This window comes from Aethalodelphis obliquidens, unplaced genomic scaffold (genome assembly GCF_003676395.1).
Source record: "Aethalodelphis obliquidens isolate GAN/ISIS:26980383/991018 unplaced genomic scaffold, ASM367639v1 scaffold75, whole genome shotgun sequence".
Taxonomy (NCBI): domain Eukaryota; kingdom Metazoa; phylum Chordata; class Mammalia; order Artiodactyla; family Delphinidae; genus Aethalodelphis; species Aethalodelphis obliquidens.
Window position 1 is genome coordinate 5,869,813 of NW_020838019.1, and position 13,493 is coordinate 5,883,305.

At 45.6% G+C, this 13,493-nt stretch overlaps 1 protein-coding gene across 1 annotated transcript in view; it reads right to left on the reverse strand.

Annotated features, from left to right (window-relative positions):
* TOX3 (TOX high mobility group box family member 3) overlaps positions 1-13,182 on the reverse strand; it is a 107,521-nt gene extending 94,339 nt beyond the window's left edge. Inside the window, exon 1 of the mRNA XM_027092154.1 lies at positions 12,918-13,182. Coding sequence (XP_026947955.1) covers positions 12,918-13,004 — 87 coding nt within the window. The 5' untranslated portion in view covers positions 13,005-13,182. The remainder of the gene's footprint in view (positions 1-12,917) is intronic.
* Between the last annotated feature and the right edge of the window lie 311 nt (positions 13,183-13,493).

Genomic DNA, 13,493 nt, shown 5'->3' on the forward strand with positions numbered 1-13,493 from the left:
CAGAAGCAAGGGGCCCCAGTGGACAGTCAGCCAATCTCCAGAAAATAAGCCTCACAGCCAACCTGCCACTGCCCACAAACACATTAGAGAATCCAGCCAAGATGAGAATAACTGCCCCACTGGGCCCAGACTAAATTACTGACTTGCAGAATCACAAGTAAAACATGTTTTCTGTTTTAAGCCACAAGGTTTACTTTGTTACGCAGTAATAGATAGCCGATACAAACAACATCAGAGAGGGAACAGCTAAAGGCAGAAAGCAAGATCCACATACAAAGTGAAAATAATACAGGGGCAAAAGAGCAAGAAACCAAGCTTTGGGAGGACATTCCCACCGCCTGGGAAGAGGAGGGAAAGCTGCAGACAAGACAACAGAGCAGGAGTACCCAAATATGTCAATACAATATTTGGGAACCAGAGACATGGGAGATCACAGGACACAGAAGGATAGTCATCAGAAAAGCATAGCCCCAGGGCTCAGAGCAGGATCTAGTTTAAGTAGGCACTTCACATTCTTGCAGGAATGAATGAAGTTTGATCTGGCAAGGCAGAGCTCACAGGAGAAGAGGAAAAAGGTAGTGTCAGTAATGCAAGGAGGAACAGAAGCAGACTGCGGGGTGTTGAGGTGGGCCTGAGTGGGAAAGACATGGAAGCCCAGGGAGAGACTTCTTGTTTGCGCCATTGCTCAGAGAGATGCTAAAAAGGGGGTCCACAGAGTCAGACAGAAGAGTCGATGTGGATGGTCCTTTCTCTAGGACTCACAACTACCAGCATAGCCAGGACCAACAGCAACAGCATCACCTGGGAATGGGTTAGCGATGCCGACCTTCCGGCCCACCTAGACCCGCTGATCCGCATTTTATCCTGACCCCCAGCTGACCCGCATGCATATCCCTCATAGAAGCACTGCTCTGCGAGGTCCAGAGACAAGGAAGAAAGAATGTTTAATTACATCTTGAGAAAGTCATTCTGTTTTGAACTCCTTTCAAGCCTCCAGATAAAATCAAAGCCAGAGTCTCAGTCTGGTGCTAACACATCTTCCACACCTCCCTAACACTTGCAAATCCCCCTTTTCAACAAACAGAGAGCAGAGCCTGAGGCCAGCAAGGTCTCCAGTGAGCTCTCCAGAATACTGTTTACTCCCCTGGTATTTATCTTTAGGATTTTCTTCTATGTCTGGGAAGTGATAGGGTTTTCCATTTGAGATGGTCTTCATTTCACATTAATTTATGTAAGGGAAAAAAGTGACTTAAACAAAACCATGACATGTACTATAATGTGGATAGAATGAGGAGACAGCCAAAGCCGTGACAAGTGTAGATTGGAACAAACTGTAGATTGGAAAATCTGCAGTGGAGGTCAGAGGACATCTGGGCACATTTGAAAGTAGAAAAAGGACTAAGACGGGAAAGATGGGAGCTGTCCGCAGAACCAATATTCAACAATCAGAAAGGGAATGACGCTGTTGGGGGAATTTCTCCCAAAGAGTAGAAACTGCTCTCCTCTGGGTCTGGATAAAAGAGAGAAGCGGTTCCTACACGAGTGAGGATGACACATGAGCAATTCCTAGCAGATAATATCAACGTTCCTCATGAAGCGAAAGATGTGAGTTCCCTCCTAAGAATGAGGGGAGAGCTGGTCTGACTGTGACTTAAAAAGAGTGGAGGCGACTTGGACTCTCCGTTTGGAGAATGTCCAAGAGAATAAAGAGATAAACAGAAGGACCCAAGCACACTCAGAGAGCTTTCGTTTTTAGAAAGGAAAACGGACACAGTGTTCAGTTACCCTAAAGTTGAGAAATGAGGCTGACCAAGGGCTGACACAGCCTACACAGCAAAAGGAGAGGGGGCTGAGGAAGCTGCCGTGTCTTTGCCGTCGAGGTTGCATGGTCAAGGGTAAAAGAAGGGGGCCAGAGGGTTAAGTGAGGAGAAAGGGCGTAAAGAACTGCAGGTTTCTGGGGAAGAAGATTTGGTGAATGTGTGGATATGATGAGTCACAGGTAAGCTGGGTTTGATCAAAAAGGAAACCCATCAGTTGAAAAACAATCTAGTTTTAAAAAACGCAACTGAAGACTGACTTGTGCGCAAAACTCTATTACCCAGAGTTAGGACCTGAGAAATGGCAGTGTAAAAATTCAAGAGGTATTTTGAAAAGAAGAAAAATTTGGGCCTAAAATATAGGTAATGAATTAATATTAGGACATCGGATTTGCAGTTCCTACAAAGACACAGATCAATCATCGGGTATTTTAAGCATGCCCAAAATAAAACCCCAAAGCTGAAGAAAGGATTGAAAAGATAGCACAGTGTATCTCTTTCACCAAAAGAGGACCCTCCAGGAGCAAATAAAACCGAAAATGTTGAACGAAGTTTAGCAAAATACAATATTACAGTTTGTTCACAAAATCTCCAACTTGGAGATACCCAAAAGGGTTCCTTGGACCTCACCCATCACTCACTCATAGGCACTCACCCCTGTTTCTGCAGTAACTGAGTGTTCCCTGGGCACGTGGCCAGCCAAAACCTGGCAGTCACAGGTGTGGCCATGTGTCTCAGTTCTGGCCAGTGAGAAAGAAGCAAGTGTCCTGTGGCAGCCTCTGGAGACCTCCCTTGACCACATTTCCTTCCTGCCGGTTGGACCATGATGATGACTGGCATTCTACCTTGGACCATAAGGACAAGGGTCACATGAAAGTTAGAGACAGCTTGGGTCCCAGATGTCTATGAAGCCCGCGTAACAGCCCAGAACTACTTACCTCTGGTCTTCATTAGGGACAAGAGAAAATCTATCTCATTTAAGCCACTGCTTCTCAAGTGGTTTGGGGGGTGTTACTGTTTGTTTGGGGTTTTTTTTGGTTTGTTTTGTTTTTATTTGGCCGCACTGCACAGCTTGTGGGATTTCAGTTCCCCAACCAGGGATGGAACCCGGGCCCTCGGCAGTGAGAGTGCGGAGCCCTAACCACTGGACCACCAGGGAATTCCCTCAAGTTTTTTTTTCTGTTACTTGCAGGTGAACCCTAACTAACAGGCCCTTCTTTGCCTACATTGAAGTTTCCCCTTCCTTGACCATTTCTGGAACACTTTCACCAAACCAACCATTGGCTTCTGCCTAGAACACCTCCCTATGTACACATATTCACACACACACACACACACACACGAATTTCATGAACACTCACATACGCACACCTGCTCTCCTACCAAACTAGAGGTCTCTTGAAGGCAGACCACATCTAATCTCAGCGCCTCACAAGAAGTGCATTCCTAATAAATGCTTGGCAAATAACAATGATGACATTTGCATTAAATAAGCACAAGCTATTTCTGGTTTCCACAAAGGATAAGAAACATGGACAACTCAAATCCTCAAAAATCGTCAAAATCGTCAAGCTCCACTTCATTTAGCAGTTTAAATGGACTTTTTTTTTTTTTTTTAACTATGCCCACTTCCCTTTGCTGTGACATCAGCGTTTTGCTCTCCCTCTGAGGATCCATTGCTCCCGACTCTTGGCCTATGCGGTTTCCATGGGGCTGCCAGTATGCGCCCCTGATCCTGAGATGGGTATGTGATGTTGGGCCTGGGCACGTGACCCAAGTCTGTCCAATGAGACTCAGTGCAGAGGAGGTACAGAAACAAGCAGGGAAGAGAATCTCCCCTTCTTGGGGAAGCTGAGCTGTGCAGGTGTGACTTGGAGCTGCTACTGAACATCTTCCCACCACCCAAGTATAACCTGACTGAGAGAGAAGCTGAACAGATGAAAACAGAACTAATATAAAGGAGTCTTGACAGCATCCCTTTGTAACACCTGGATCCAGCTATGCCTGAAGCAAAACTTACAACCCCTTTTCTATTTAACTCATTTTGAGGACTTTTCCCCACTTGGAGTCCAAAGAATTTTTACTTATACAACAGTTTAACCACTTCTCCATTAAACATTGTTGTTAGAATTTTTTGAGTAAGCCAAATAATGAGTTGAGTTTCTCCCTGGAGACAGGCATAAAGGAGTAGCAAAACAGTCTACTAGTACGCTTTATGAGTACTCAATAGTTCTAAATTTAACTCATCCTTTTTTCGAGAAAAACCAACTTCCAACCAAACATACATATTTCACAAAAGTGTTCTAGTCAGGTCAGCATTTGAGACTTCTCCTTCCTATATCTAGAAGATTTTTTAAAAGAAAGTGGAAAAATTTTGTTATTCTGCAGCACACCAAAATCCCTTGCTCATTATAAATTAGCTGTAGAAATTGCTGGAAAAATCTCACATTATAGTACAGTTACACTACATCAATTTAAAATATTTTGAAAACTCACTTCCATTACAATATTTAATATAATTCTTCTATATATACAATTTATAGTCAGTGTAGAAAAGGTCACATTAAACTCGCAAGATATGGAATAGAAGGGCCCACCTTAAAATCTATCTCCTCCAAAAGAACGAATCTATATCATTCAAATATGTATTTAGAGTGAAATCCAAACACTTCTTGATGTTGGCCAATTTCTTTAATTTATGGATTATCAAGACATGACAAGTATTCTTTTATAAACAAAGTAAAATTAAATTAAGATTAAAGATAGAATGTTAGTCATACAAGAAGGGACATTTTCCAGTGGCTAATGTGTTTTATACAAGAGTGGAACATATCTAAAAGAACATGGCCTCCCAAAGGAAGGGATTAGGATACAAACCTAGGAAACAAAGAAAATAAAATGACCTACTACAAAGAGAGAAGATAAAACCTGTCAGAAGCTCATGCAGACCTTGAATAAAAGCTTCTACTCCTTTTATTTTAATAGGGTTTTTTAAAAAGAGTGCTGAATCCACCTTTAAAATACACTGAATTTATAAGCATACTTAGCAGAAATCCTGTCCTTCCTTATTAACCACACTCAAAACAGATTCCCCAAGATACTTATGACATCATGAACATGTCACAAAATCCAGTTTGAAGTTGCATCTCTTACACAAAGAAAAACACATGAAATGTTTTAATTCATAAATGGCTGACGTGGTTGTAAAGTATGGTATTGCAAATTTTGCATTATTCCCACTTGATGATAGCCATTTAAGACTGTTTCTTTCCAAATAACTGTTAAGCTAGAAAAGATATATCATCACACACACACACACTCCTTTTTTTGTTTTTTTTTGCGGTACACGGGCCTCTCACTGTTGTGGCCTCTCCCGTTGCGGAGCACAGGCTCCGGACGCGCAGGCTCAGCGGCCATGGCTCACGGGCCCAGCCGCTCCGCGGCATGTGGGATCTTCCCAGACCGGGGCACGAACCCGTGTCCCCTGCATCGGCAGGTGGACTCTCAACCACTGCGCCACCAGGGAAGCCCCACACTCCTTTTTTATACCATCCTTGTCATGGTACAGTAAGATTTCCAAATTTTCGGAGTTTCACGTGTTACGTCCTAAAATACTGCCTCCCAAACTGAGAAGTTGGATTACCAAACACCGCACCAGCCTACCCTCAAGACCAAGGATGCGTCCTTGCCACCCCGTTTCCTTACTCTTAGAGAAATGACTTCTGTTTCCAGCGCTTTATCACTTACAGGAAGCCTCCGAGTTTGGTTCTCCAACCCTGAGCTCTCTGAGTTCCAAGGCACGGGTAGGTTCCAGGGCACCTACTTGACATCTCTGTGGGAATGTTCCACCCAAATATCCCATATCAGTGTTATCTTTCCTTCAACCCCAGCTTCTCCTCTGGCCTCTCTGCTTCTGTTCAAAGTCTTAACATTCATTCAGGTCCCCAGTTCAAACACCCTGAGTCGTCTCCGCTTCCTCTTTCTCTTTCCTAAGCTACAGAGATGCTCTGTTCCGTGCCCTCCTCTCCTTCACGTCCATATTCACATCTCCTTAGTTCAAATCTTTCTCACACTTTTACCTTGACTGGCTAGTGGCGTCCTCCCTGGTCCCCGCTGACTGCCACCTCCTGTCGGGCCCCACGCTAATCTAGTCAAAAAGTCAGATTCATCTTCACAAAATTCAACCCCTACCACACGCTAGCCCACTCAAAATTCTTCAAACGTGCTCAGCAGCAGACACGGGTGTCCTTCCAACAGCCTCCTTCCTTGCTAACAGAGCGTAACATCAATTATGCTCATGTGACAAGTGTCCAGCCCCAGGGGATGACATGGGATTGGTCTATGCTGATCACAGCAGTCCCCTTCTTCTTTGCCAATGACTGTCCTAGGGTGGGCATGTGATCCGTTTCTGAACAGTAAGATGAAAGAGTCTAGTGGAACTGTTTCCAAGAAAGCTATTCTTTCTTAATAAGAGATGTGTAGAAAGAGAAAGTGCTCCTTTACTGCCACCCACACCACTGCACTGCTTCTCATTTCGCATGCTATCATGTGAGGATGTGACGCCTAGAGCTACAGCAGCCAACCTGTGACCATGAGGAGAATGTTGAAATTTCAAGGATGGCGGAATAAAGAGAAAAGTAAAGGGGGTCCTTGAAGACATGATTGAACCATCCAAAACAGCCTGAAATGGCCCACCTAAAGACTTACTAGTAAACAAATGTCTTTAGGGTTTATGCACTGTTTATTGTTTATTCTGTTACCTGCAGCCCAAAGCATTCTAGCTGATAAACTTACAAAGAACAAACTACTTCCCTTACCACTGAAGGCCCTCTGTGCCATGCTACTCACAGTATGACATCATCACCTGAGAGCCCCACCCCAGACCTATGATGCAAAAACTCTAGAGGTAAAGTCCAATGGTCTGTGTTACAGAAAGCACTCTGGGTATTACTCGTGTATGCTCAAGTTTGAGGAGCACGGCTCTATAATATGATCACAAATTACTCTTTTCCATTTCATCTACCATCCTACATACCGCAAGGAACACTGGGTCTGTATTTCTCTGATGACAGTGACCTCATTTCACTAGGTCTGAGCATCATTTGATGCTCGCTTAATTTCATCTCTTTCTAATCAAAGTTTTCAAACTCGAAGCCTCCTGGGACCTACCTGAGAGGTATACAGAAGGCGAAGTGTGAGGTGGAGGGAGTGGAGAGGACCACGGTGAACTGTGGAGTACACAGCCATCTGAATCAGGGCAACTAGCAGACGATGCCACGCCAGGGTACAGGTCCAGTATTTACGATGAAAGAAAAACTGGAAATCCAGATTTATATGCAAAGATTTTTAGAAACAGACAACTAATTTATTTTTTTAAATACTGGTGCAAAGTAAACAAAACAAGTCCTCAAGTGGATTCAGTGTCTCCCTGACAGTTTGTGACCTGGAGTAGACAGTTCTTGAAATAACCACACGTACTTTGAAGGCTGTGGCCACGTACAACCATTGACTTCACCTGAAATGACTAAAATTAACATTCTTTGGCTAACTGTATATTAGGCTTCACTGAGCACATGGTTCTCATCAATATTCCACTGGTTGACGTGGAAAAATGGGGAGTTTCTGGACCTCAAGCTTGTGTCAGCAGGACTGCTTTATCCAGTAGTCACCATAGACTGGACACCTAGAACTATAAGCTTCTCAGGAGCCTACAGAAATGTTTAAAATGTAGAAAAAAGTAATTGGCCACACAGCACAGAAGTAAGCGTGCGTGCACGCACACACACACGCTACAAAATTAAAACTAATAGATGCTCAATTAAATGCCTACAAAATACAAACATAAGCCACCTAATCAACATCAACTCAGATATGGTATCATGTCATATTGTATTAAATGCAGGATGTGGAGGGGAGCCCAAATCAATAGGGCTTAGGAACTGCCAAGGGCCTCAAAAGGCCCTGAGTGCCGACCAGGAACCAACCATTCTGTCCTGGTCTTGTCTTCTTTATCAATCACAAACTTCGTACCCAGTTTTACTGCCCCTGGACATTGCTCACTTCAGGATCCTCAGCCTAAAACAAAGTTTCCAACCAGAGCTGCGTGTTGGAATCACCTGGGGAGCTTTTAAACACACTGCTGCCTGGATCCCATCCCCAGAGATTCTTACTGAACGAGTCTGGGGTAAGGCTGAGCTTGAGTATCTTCTACAAGCCTCCTCCTACCCGACCATGGCTGAAGCCAGGGCTGAGACCCCACCGTTCTAGAAGCATTTCCAGAAACATTCTCTGAGAGAGTCATCTTTCCAGTTAGGCCATCTTGATTTTCTTTCTACTGTCTTGGCTTGGAACAAAGGAAGATCACGGTACCATCAGTGGACTGATCATCTAGAACAGGGGTTGACAACCTTTTTCTATAAATAATAAATGTTTTAGGCTTTGCAAGCCATGCAGTCTCTGTCACAATGACTCAACTCCGCCACTGTGGCATGAAAGCAGCCCCAACAAGATGTAAACAAATGAGTGGGGCTGTGTTCCAATCAAAGTTTATTTATGGACACAAAAGTCAATTTCATGTAGTTTTCGCAGTCACGAAATATTCTTCTTCTTTTGAATTCTTTCAACAGTTGAAAAACGCAAAAACCAACCTTAGCTTGCAGACCATGACCTGTGGGCTGCAGTCTGCCAGCTTCTGACCTAGAATGACTATTCCATTGGTTTGAGACCATAAAACTAACGAATGATAGAATCCAAATTATTAGATTAGAACTACACTGAAAGTGGTTAAATTATACCTCCTCCACTCACTCAACTGAATTATCCACAGTCGAACACTGTAGTAGAACTGCCCACAGAGTCGAACGTAACCTAGAAATGATGTATTTAAAAATGATTTTCGAATCCTCATCTGCATATGAGTTTGTTAAGACAAAAGTTGCAAAGGAGCAGTACACAGGCATGCTTTGAGGGTCCCACATAATGATTTCACGTATTTGTTAATTTGCAGCCAATACTTAAAATTCAGGATATTTCCCATAAAAACCCAGATTATCATTTTCTTGAAAAAAAAGAATTGCAGAATGTGGAGATACTGGGTCAAATGTTGGCATGGCAACAATCTACTAATGCTGAGCAAGGCTCCCCCTTTAAATGGGGCATGTTCTCCACTTGACCACAACCTCTAGCTTCATGAAGGTTAACTGGCTGTCCCTACAGACAGAGTTTATGACCCTTGCTCTAAGGTCCCTAGAAGAACCTTTTATTTCTTTCACAATGTGGTTTCCACATCTTGGTTAAACACCTGACATGGAAATCTCTCAATCTGCTCTCAAAATTCAACACCCCCATACTCCAGACCCTAGAAATAAAACCATGAGTTCTCATGCTAGTGCAAGATATCAACTTAAGGAGAGTTTCAATCAAATCCCCCTTCCCTCTCAATATGTTCTCAACTTGAACCATGGGCTCCAATAAGGTAGACCAATGACAAACCACCCTTCAGGTCCTCTTATTCTTCAGGCTAGCCAAGGTAGAGGCCCATGAGGCGGAGGGAAAGTGCTCACATCAGAACATCTTAATTAAGCAGAGTGATCAATAACACATATAATAATTAGGAAGCAACGTCTGGGCCAGATGGAGTTACAACAGCATAGGACTATTCTACATAGGGTAAGACGTCAATAGCCGTATTTTGAAAGGGGGTGGAGAAGCCCTAAGAATATGCAGAAAAGCTAGTAACTAGAGTTTAGTCCAAATTCATTATTAACCCAATGCGTGATTGTACCTGGCTTACACCCACATTAAACGTAACAGTGTATTTGGGGGCGGGTGGGTGAGGAGAGCAGGCTTCGGACCACTACATGCCGATTGATACGTTGCATATTAGCTTCTTACTGGTGAAGACAAATTGAACCCAGGGAAAGAAAAGTTCCAGATATATAGACAATGGGTCACTAATTCACGTGAATAACATAAAGCTTTTTTTTAAAAAAAAAGATATAGGTGTTAGTTTAATTTGTTAGCTGCATCAGAAAAAGAAATGTTCAAACAGTAGATTTTCCACTTGAAATTAAAATGGAAATTAGCCCTGAGGAAATAGAGATGACTTTGAGTTTATACATCAGTGGCTGGTTCATGAATTATTAACTGATTTTAATGATCCTGGCTATATTTTATTTGAAGTTATTCTCCTACTTGCAATGACTTTTGAACCCTCAAAACTCTTTCATCCATTCTCCATAGACAGAGTACACACTTTCATGAGCGCTGACATTTAAAAAGGATCCATATACTCACAGAATGTGAAGATAATACACATGCATATAAGTTATACAAAGGACTCGGGTCATTTGTTAAAGAGAGAAATGAATGAAACCCTATTATTCACGGTTTGTAAATAAATTTAACGATAAGCGCTAACTTTTCCCTTGTTAAGCCTGGAGCAGAGGGTTCTGTATTTCTTCTAAAGTTTCCCAGATGGTCGTTAAAACAAGAAAGGGCAGAAACAGACTTTCTTTGAAAGCCATCACTTCCCATCCGGAAAGATAACGCACATGATCAAAAGTTAAGTCTTAAAAGATTAATGATTACAGGTGTTTTCAAATAAGATACATGCATGTCTTTGTACGCTGGTTTTTACATTTTCAGTATAAATCTATTGAATAACGTCACTTCAGACACACAAGTTAGCTATGAAATGAAATGCTATAAACCTTTAACTAGCACTTGCTGTTTTATACCCATGAAGTTAATACTTCTTCTTCTACTGCATTCTCCCCATAAGGAAAAATTACGGGGAGTAAAGTTGGGTTTTTCACTTCTGACATTAAGAGTAGGAACATACAGTATCGTGGCTCAATTTAAAGATTATTGTATTTTTATCTGCAAGGAATGGAATGCAAACATCCTTTAAAATAAGTACAATCTGATTTCTACCAATATTAAGCACTGACTTTCATAAGTTGGGTACACAGAGCACTTAAGACGACAGATTGCTGAATAACTAAGAAACCGAGTCATTTCAGGCGAATCGCTGCATTAGGAAAATATGACAGCAATCCATCTTGCATCCTCACTCCTGAAACTGAACAAGCATCTCAATAAATATTGTCTGTTTGCAAGCTTTCTAGGCGCTCCCAGAAGTAAATGTTCTGAGTTTAAATTGACTCGAAACAGCCTTTCTCAAAAAATAAAAAGAGACACACACAAAACACCCACAATTTCCTCTGGTCCCTTGAAGTACCCTTGGGATCCTAGTGAACAGAGAGATTTGCCACGCATTGCAGTGACTGGATTAGTACAAAAGGTTTCTATTTTGGTGTCATTCGAGTGTTGCTGATCTTAAATCAGAGAAAGAAGTAGTTACATTAGGCAAGGTAATGGTTTCCAAAAATAAGAGCATGCCCAGCTATACAAGGCTTGAATACACAAGGCTAAGTTGTAAGGAGATAAATAATACCCCACTGGAACAATTAGGTGGATTCTCAGAAACACTACATACTTAATTAGGCCGCCTAAGTCCCTAACTGAGCATACATGGGAGACTTTTGAAAGCATTTAATAACTTGAGTAAATCCAAAATCAGAGGCCTGAAACTAAACCTGAACTCTGGCTACAGGGATAGGCCTTTTCTTGCTTCTCTTTCAATGCTTAATGTTATCACTCTAGGAATTTTGAGAGCATGAACGCCCACCATCACCAAAGGGTTAAAACACACTGAATGATGTCCCTTCCTTCTATACTTGTTGGGAGGCCCCTCCGTGCCAGGCGCAGAGCTGGGTGATGATGACACAGGGCAGAGGGGTTAGGAAGAGAGACCCTAATGGTGTTTCACAAACTTCAGCACTGGAGTTGGGAACGGAGTATAAACAAACAGAAAGGAACACTAGCCTCCATCAGCCACGGGGCACAGCAAACTGTTCCTCACTCTTAGATACAAATCCTCCTCTTCCTGCTATGTATTCATTAGTTTTGTATAGCACCTTTCTTTCTGCAGGCTCCTTATTTCCTCCTCTGTTATCCAAGCAATCATAAACAAACTGCGATTTGAAAGAAAAAGGAGGGGAGGAGGGAGGGGCAGGGGGGAAGGAGAAAGAAAAACCACATTCAAAAGGCACAGGCCAGCCAGAGCACAGCTCTTTCTCTGAATATCGCCCTCGGGGTGATGTTTCCTCTAAACCTTGGCCTTGGGGGCTTCAGGAAAGGATTGAGAACCCGAGTACGCGCTGCGCTGGCCCAAGGGCCGCGGTTCTCGCACCGACTCGCCGCTCCGAGCTGCGGCCAGCTGCCCTTCTGAGATCCACCTTTGGCCACCTGAAACGCTGGGTCCTCGAAGTTGGAACAGGGGGAGGTGAAGGAGGTGGGGTGACCCAGGGCGTGGTGTGGAGGTCTCTAACCCTGATCTCCCCGAAATGCCAAACTTACCCCTCCCCCAAAAATTAAAGATAAGAAGCCACTAGTGCTAACCAGGGAGGGGCGGGCACCTCCATTGCATGGTCCAGAGCGCCCTAGCGAGAGGGCAGGAAAGGCCACCTGCGGGGGTCCCACCACTTCGCGGCTCCCCTCTTCGAAGACCCCATCCAGGGCACGCTCAAAAGTTAGTTCCTTTCCTTCGCTAAGCGGCCCTGGGTCCAGCTCTCGGGGGCGTGGGGGAGGTGAGATGGGCTGGGAGGGGGGCGGCGAAGTCATCAGACCACGAGATGGGGGACTCCTGCGTTGCCCCCTTCCCCCCGCAAACTCAGGGGAACTGCGATCGTGTTTACTAATAACAACAACAAAGAATCACACGCGAGTCCCCCCTTGCAGTTCTTGGGCTGCTCTTCTTTGGGGCAGCCAAAGAGCGTCGGCCAGGTTGGGGGGGGGGAGACAGTGGGAGGAGAGGCGGAGGAGAGAGGGGAGCGCCGGCTGAGGGACAAAAAGGGGGGTGGGAAGGGGGCAGAAAGAGTAGAGCGGGAGAGTTGGACAGAAACGAAGGCGCAAAGGCAAAGGAGCGGAGAGGGGAGAGAAAAGTGAAGCAGGCGGAGATCTGGACCGCGGGGCGCGCCCGGGATGGGGAGGTGGCCCCCGACCCGCCGCCCCCCGGCCCTGGCCCGGCCCGGTCACCTTGCTGTAGCCGTAGTACCCCAGGCACTGCGCGAAGTCCAGGCCGGCGGGGTCCCCGGCCGCCGCGGGGTAGAATCTCACATCCATGCCGGAGCCGGGCCCGGGGCCGGGGGCCGGGACTGGGGCTCGCCGGGACCGGTGCCCGCCTCCTCGAAGCCGCTAGATCCACCGTCGGGGGCGCCCAGCCGGGGTTGTCCGGGGGCGGCGCGCGGGACTTGGGCCGGAGGGGCGCCGCGACCGGGAGCCAGAGGAGCCCGGGAGCCGCGGCCGCCGCACACAAAGGCGCGGCCACGCGAGCCGCGAGAGAGCGGGAGGCGGCCCGGGGGACGCGCCCCGCCGGGGCACCAAGGCAGCGCTGCGCACCGGCCGGGCGCCCGGGGCGCGGGGCGCGGCGCGGGGGCCCGGGGCGGCGCGGCGAGTTCAGGTGCGCGGGGCGAGGCTGGGACGACGACGGCGGCGGCGGCGGCGGCTGGCCCCGCTCCTCCTCCTCCTCCCCGGGCGGACTGAGGAGAGGAGCCGCGGAGACAAGGGGCCCAGCCCCTCCCCTCCTTCTCCCCCTCCTGCCTCCCTCCGCCG